The 7,221-nt window shown below is 38.9% G+C and overlaps 1 protein-coding gene and 1 pseudogene across 1 annotated transcript; one reads left to right on the top strand and one right to left on the bottom strand.

The window, feature by feature from the left end:
- The first annotated feature begins 1,667 nt into the window (after positions 1-1,667).
- LOC106312807 (cytochrome P450 97B3, chloroplastic) lies at positions 1,668-4,936 on the top strand. Its single transcript, XM_013750464.1, has 13 exons — positions 1,668-1,919; positions 2,131-2,308; positions 2,382-2,489; positions 2,699-2,783; positions 2,853-3,097; positions 3,189-3,410; positions 3,490-3,549; positions 3,620-3,706; positions 3,799-3,887; positions 3,975-4,066; positions 4,151-4,212; positions 4,299-4,448; positions 4,568-4,936. Exons 1-13 carry the CDS (start codon positions 1,783-1,785, stop codon positions 4,784-4,786), a joined length of 1,734 nt encoding a protein of 577 aa, XP_013605918.1. The 5' UTR covers positions 1,668-1,782; the 3' UTR covers positions 4,787-4,936.
- Positions 4,937-5,131: 195 nt separating this feature from the next.
- LOC106310285 lies at positions 5,132-6,460 on the bottom strand (annotated as a pseudogene).
- Positions 6,461-7,221: the final 761 nt, after the last annotated feature.

Raw genomic sequence — 7,221 nt, 5'->3', positions numbered from 1 at the left:
TACTAAAGGTTTGCCACGAGATGTTGTTGCTAAATCATCAAAAGGAATTGGTTTTAAAGCCTATAACGAATGAGGATGCTTGATTGCAACCCTACCTATCATGACTGGAGATCCCAAGACGTAAGTTCAAAGGGAAAACAAAATCAAACTGAATCTAACCAAAGCACTTGAGACAAAGTAGTCTCTTCCCAGCTCCTAAGATGATAAAAGTGCTAACAAATGTGTGAAGGATAAGCATAAGCTTTTAATGATTCCATAGCTTCTAAGCGGAGTATTACTCAATACTTTGCATGGTCAATCACCTAATGAGTGTGAAATGGGGCCGTTTCTAGGAGAATGAATGCAAGGTTATATTCTCTAAGTTCACTCATGAAAACCAGGAATAGTTCAGGGCCACAATGAACACAATAGAGAACTAAGTTCTACGAGAAAATGAAGCTGCGTTATGCCTGTTGTCTCGGTTTACATAAAACACCAGTTGGTTCAAGACATCATGTTCACCTTCTGGTAAAGTAAACCCGACAGATATTAACTATGAGTGGTTCAAGGCTTAAAAATGCCACCAACTCAATCACAGTGAATTTTTCGCAAACACTCTCGATAAGTCTGTCTAGTCTAGTCAGGATTAGAATAAGTATAGTTTTTCCTTAGAGTCTATCGAGCCTGCATTTAGTCTGCATATGTCTAGAGTCATTTATATTCATGTGGAGGATTGTTGGACCAATCTATTAAGCACAAAGGCTTTAATAAAAATTGGTAATGATGAAAAGAAATGGGCTTGCGGGTGTTAACTAAAGAAGCCGTTAAATGACTTTAATGAAGAAGTTTAGAGACATTAGTCATTCTATTCATGTGGCGATTGTTGGATCAATTAATTAAAGCAAGTGGGATTCCAAATTAATTGAAAAACATGTGAATATAAATGGCCCATTCGAAGGCCTCTTTATTAAATGAATGTGGAAGAAGTGAAGTCCCACATTGGTTGTGTGGCTGATTTTCGAGCAGTATATATGCTCATGTGCTATGAGTGTTCAAACGGCTCAGTAGGAGAGACTCCCCACGCGCGCGCCGCCGCCGCCGTCCGGCCGGCTCGGTTCGGCGTGGGTGTGGGCTTGGGCTTGGGCTTGGGCTTGGGCTTGGGCTTGGTCTTGGGTCTTGGGTCTTGGGTCTTGGGTCTTGGGTCTTGGGTCTTGGGTCTTGGGTCTTGGGTCTTGGGTTTTGGGTCTTGGGTCTTGGTGGAGGGCCTCCGGCCCGATAAGAATATTCTTTTTGGACTAAGTTAAGCTCAGCGTGAGAGTGTTTCGTAGAGTTTATAGTTCGATAGGGCGATCACGAGTGAGGCGTGATTCGTCTGCCATGGTTGTATCCTGAGTCTCTATATTCGTACAGTCCCGTCTCACTAACGGAGCGAATATTTTGAGTTAAGGAAAGAGATCATATCTCGACTCCATGTCTCTTTGCGAATACGATTTCTTATCGTTCTTGTATTCGTCTTTTACATTCGTTTATTTCCTTAACATCGTTTTTATTTTATCGTTTATGTAAGTCCGGTTTTCCGGCTTGTACAAAAATAACAGTATCTACGGAGTATTATTAATTACCGTATAAGTGAACACGTGTCAGTCTAGTCACTAATCGTCTTTGCTAATGCAATAGATATGCTTGCTGCTTGTGGTGGCCATGTTCACTGGTGGTGGTAGATAAGAATTACCTATAAAGAAAGAAAGAAGGACGAGATGTTCAATCTTCTTCAAAGTTTACATCTTTCCGCTTCATGCGAAGATGGCGGCCATGTCTTTCCTTTCCGCTGCTCCTTCGAGCTCCTTCCATGGCGGTCTTCATCTGGGTAAGAGCGATCCCTGCCTCTTCGGTTCCTACCCTCAAACCGGGAATACTCAGAAAGCTTCTCTTTCCATCAGGTGGGTTTCTCTTCTTTCGATTTCACCTTTAGATTAGTTATCGATTGATGAAATTTTGAAGCTCTCTGCTTCAATCTATAGATATGGAAATAGCTAAAGGTTATAGCTTTCATAGATTTTATTGTGTGTACGTGAAAAACAGAACCAAGAAAGTAAGAGACTTGTTTTGTTAGTAATGGAGTTTGGTTTTGTGGGTGACGACATTTTTTAGGTGCCAATCTACTAATACCAAGGAGCCAAAGAGTAGTAATATTCTGGACAATGCGAGCAACCTTTTTACAAACCTGTTAAGCGGTGGAAGTTTGGGGTCAATGCCCACTGCTGAAGGAGCTGTCTCTGATTTGTTTGGAAAGCCTCTCTTCTTATCGCTCTACGACTGGTTCATGGAGGTATATATATGCTCTATCTTAATATCTAGTTATCAACTTTGTTTTGATTCCGTGATGTTCTTTGATTCTGAAGCATGGAGGAGTGTATAAACTTGCGTTTGGTCCAAAGGCCTTTGTTGTCATCTCTGATCCTATTGTTGCAAGGCATGTCCTCAGAGAAAACGCCTTTTCTTATGACAAGGTAATGTAGTCAGTTTCTTTTGCTTTATTTTATTTCTTTTGAATAACAAGAGGTTCGGGAATCCCCTGCCCAAAACCACAGTATGTAATATTAGTGTCATCCCAGCGGTCACTCGAACCTGGGACCTCTGACACACACAATGGCTATCCAATACCCTTTGTTTTCTTTTAGCACCATCATGCAACTTCCTTTGTGTGTGTTTGCTTTAGGGAGTTCTTGCTGAGATCTTAGAGCCCATCATGGGGAAAGGGTTGATACCTGCTGACCTTGACACCTGGAAGTTAAGAAGAAGAGGTAAAGCTTGTTTTTGTTAATCTCTCGTGCTTTATGGCCCTATTGATGATCTATCTGTGTTTGCTGCAGCTATAACTCCTGCGTTCCATGCATTGTATCTGGAAGCCATGGTCAAAGTATTCAGCGACTGTTCCGAGAAAATGATACTTAAATCCGAGAAACTCTTAAAGGAGAAAGAGGTTTCAAGCGGAGAGGGGGACACGATCGAGTTGGATCTTGAAACAGAGTTCTCGAGTTTGGCTCTTGATATTATAGGGCTTAGTGTCTTCAACTACGACTTTGGCTCTGTCACAAAAGAGTCCCCTGTGATTAAGGTTTTTTTTTTTATATATTTTCTTTGAATTAGTCTCTCTATAGCAAAAGCTGGTTGGTCCCTTGTTGAATCGTTTCTGTTAACATCAACAGGCGGTTTATGGAACTCTTTTCGAGGCAGAGCATCGGTCTACTTTCTACTTCCCCTATTGGAACTTTCCTCCAGCCAGATGGATCGTTCCGAGGCAGAGAAAGTTCCAAAGCGATCTCAAGATCATAAATGATTGCCTTGATGGACTCATTCAAAATGCAAAAGAGACGAGACAGGAAACAGATGTAGAGAAGCTCCAGCAACGCGACTACTCTAATCTCAAGGTTTTGCTTACTGTACTAAAGAATCATCTCTCCTTTTCTGTGAAAAGTCTTTTGATTTGGTTTTCTTGGATCTCCACAGGATGCAAGTCTTTTACGGTTCTTGGTGGATATGCGCGGTGTTGATATTGATGACCGGCAGGCAAGATTATATAGCTTACTGTACAGCAATGTTATAATCATATTAATGACTATGGTTTTGTCTTCAACAGCTGAGGGATGACTTAATGACTATGCTAATTGCTGGTCACGAGACAACAGCAGCTGTTCTTACTTGGGCTGTTTACCTTCTTGCACAAGTATCCACTTAAAGTGTCTTATTCCTTTTTTTCCATGACTGCTTAAATAGCTCATTGTACAGTTCTTTAGCATTCTGCTTTTATATTCACAGAGTCCTGCAAAAATTAGGAAAGCTCAAGCAGAGATTGATGCTGTGCTTGGTGAAGGTGCACCTACTTATGAATCATTGAAAAAGCTCGAGTACGTTTACTTATAAATAATATCTTCTTAGATCTTTCTTGTGGTCTGTTTTTTGATCATTGACGGCTTTTCTCAATGTTTCTTCAGGTACATACGACTGATCGTTGTAGAATCCCTTCGTCTCTATCCTCAGCCACCTCTGCTCATCAGACGCACTTTAAAACCAGAAACCTTGCCTGGTATGTATCAAGTTGCTTTCATCAACGTACAAAGGTTGAAAGGAAGGTCATAGATCTCTAATTCTCCATGTCTTGAGTCTGCAGGAGGATACAAAGGTGAAAAGGAAGGTCATAAAGTTCCAAAAGGGACTGACATCTTCATTTCCGTAAGTGGTAGCTTTCTGTATTCGTTTACGATTCTTTCAGTGGAACCTGCATTTTTTTTATTTTCTGTTTTTTTTTAAACATTCAGGTGTACAATCTCCATAGATCTCCGTACTTTTGGGATAACCCACAAGAGTTTGAGCCTGAGAGGTTTTTAAGAACAAAGGAGAGCAATGGCATTGAAGGCTGGGCTGGCTTTGATCCATCTCGAAGCCCTGGTGCACTTTACCCCAACGAGGTGAACATCCAAAACTTGCAGATCCAGTCTTTCCCTTTAAGCCATTGTCTTTTAGTTGCTTCTGCATTTAGCTCTATTCTGCTTTGTAACAAGACTATTGTCTCCTTTGGTGAGAACAGATCATAGCAGACTTTGCATTCTTACCATTTGGTGGAGGGCCAAGGAAATGCATTGGAGACCAGTTTGCACTAATGGAGTCGACCGTGGCACTAGCTATGTTGCTGCAGAAATTCGACGTGGAGCTGCGTGGACCGCCAGAGTCTGTTGAACTCGTGAGCGGCGCTACGATCCATGCCAAGAATGGGATGTGGTGTAAACTTAAGAGAAGATCAAAATGAAATGAGAGAGGCAAGAAAACACCATTTGTGTGTGTTGTATTGGTGAAATAGTGAAACTTGTTACTTACAAGAGAGGGAATCAGGATGTATTATTTTGATACAATATTATATCTTATTACAGGTTCAAAAGCAACCTCCTAACCCAAGATCAAAACATTTGATTAGAGGTTCATGCAAGCTTCTATGTTATCATCTTGTATGACTTCTCTGTCAGATGTGCAAAATCACATAAGCCATAATGAGATGCTTCTAAGCATGGTATTTGGAAAGTGCGGATGAATGGATGATGAAATAGCAGAAAGCTATCATAGAGACAAATATGACAAATGTTTCTATTAATTGACAGCGAAATACAGTTTATTCAAGTTCACTTGGGTCATTCATACATCATTGTTACAAATAGGAGTTGTATTTGTATACAAATACATGGATAATGATTATTGAAGATAAGTGAAATACACAAAGCTTACATTGTAGTAGTTACACAACAAGTGAAGGAGATACAAATGAAATGTTTCAAAGGGAAGAAGTGAAGCTGTAAGAAGAATAAGACACAGTCCCAAGTTGCCAGCTTGTGTGGATTTGCTCTGCCTTTGCATCATCACCAGCTGCACCCATTGCAACGTGTAATGGGTACAAATGCTCAGGCCATGGATGCGCCATTTTCGCATTTGGAGCTTTCTCTTCCCACTCATTCACATCTCCATATCTGTAATAAACCATCAATGACTCTAATAACACTAACTAGGGATTTTTGTGTGTGTGTGGTAATTTATACCTTCCTTGAAGGAGAGAATCTCTGAGCCAATGATCAAACTCCAAAGCCCAAGGAACGGGTGAGCCATTAGGGATACTAAAGTCAAGCTTCTTCAAGTTATGAGTGGCACTTCCAGATCCAATGATAAGAACACCTTCTTCTTTCAGTGGAGCCAATGCTTTGCCCATGCTGTAATGGTAAGTTCCTGTTTGAGATGATTGAACAGAGAGTTGACAAACCGGTATATCTGCATCTGGATACGTCAACATAAGAGGAACCCAAGCTCCATGATCAAGTCCTCTCTCTGTATCTTCATCAACACGCTTCATTCCTCCTGCCCCCATTAGCAAGTCTTTAACCTTTTTCCCCAGTTCAATAGCTCCTGGTGCTTCATACTTCAGCTGCAAGAATCAAATTCATAAAAACATGAAAGTCTTGATGAATTTCTTTAAAAATCTGCTGTCTGATTACGGTTTAGGATAAGCCTAACATTGTGAATTAATATTATAGAATCAGGGTCAGACAAAAGTTAGGGTTTTTGTTGTAAGAAAGAGGAAGAGAGATAGAATGACCTCGTACATGGGATCAGGGAAACCATTAAAGTAGTAGATGGTGGAGTTGCGGAGAACAGTGTTGACAGTTGGAAACTCGGTGTCCCAGTGTGCGGAGATGATCAAGATCGATTTGGGTTTATGTTGAAGAACTTTTTCGGACCATGACTTGAAGAACTGTCTTGCCTCCAAAGTGTCATCTATGCTCTCAACCTGGGAGATCCATGCGATAAATAAAATGTTTGATTCACTCTCTCCATCGAGTATCTCTCTCAACCCTGTGTGTGTTCTTGATGATTCTTCCCTCTTTCAAACGTTTTACCAACTCCCACCTGAGACCTGACCCAACTTACTACTTTTGCTTTTGTCTCTCTCTCTCTCATTATTTTATTTTCGGTGGAAGAAAGACCATGCCGTGTCAAAGGGGCCACACCCACTTGACCCAACTCAGTATAGATTATCCATACAAAACGCAAAAGGTTAGACTCGCAATCTCAGGGGTGAGGCAATGACATGATACTGTAAATATCTTTGCTATAAAAGAAATCACTAAAAATAAATATTTAGTAACCTATATTCCTGATCGAAAAGTAACTTATCTATGTATACTAGGTTAAGATCCGCGTCTTGCGCGAAATCAACATTATATATATAAATTAGTTTATGTATTAAATATTTTTACATTATGAAATAATAAATATATATTAAATAATTAAAAGTCAGTAACTATTAAATATATAATTAAATTAGTACGAACATATAAATCAATTTTATTAATCCAAAAAATATTTTTTTTTATATTTGATAGGATATGTTATTAAATTTAAATGATACTAACATAGATAATATATTTTAGTATATTTTTAATATTAATGTCTATTAAATGATGATTTCTACTCATATAGTTTTTTTGATCATTTGTATCTTTTATAGAAAAAAATTTAATTACTGATAACAAAATTTTCATTGTGGGATTAATAGTTTTAGTAATTTATAATTTTTTTAAAAAATAAGTTGTCAATGATCGTTCAAAACTTTTATCAAAAAAATTGTTCAAAGTAAATTTTGAAATTAAAATATTGTATTTTATATGGTTTATAGTTTAATTTAAAACGATATATATATAT

Source organism: Brassica oleracea, chromosome C8 (assembly GCF_000695525.1).
Source record: "Brassica oleracea var. oleracea cultivar TO1000 chromosome C8, BOL, whole genome shotgun sequence".
Lineage (NCBI taxonomy): Eukaryota > Viridiplantae > Streptophyta > Magnoliopsida > Brassicales > Brassicaceae > Brassica > Brassica oleracea.
This window is presented reverse-complemented; position numbering and strand designations above follow the sequence as displayed.

Coding starts and splice junctions, on each gene's coding strand:
- LOC106312807 (XM_013750464.1), top strand. CDS start 1,783: ATGGCGGCCATGTCTTTCCTTTCCGCTGCTCCTTCGAGCTCCTTCCAT. Junction 2,309..2,381: donor TCTACGACTGGTTCATGGAG/GTATATATATGC, acceptor TTGATTCTGAAG/CATGGAGGAGTGTATAAACT. Junction 2,784..2,852: donor CTGGAAGTTAAGAAGAAGAG/GTAAAGCTTGTT, acceptor TGTTTGCTGCAG/CTATAACTCCTGCGTTCCAT.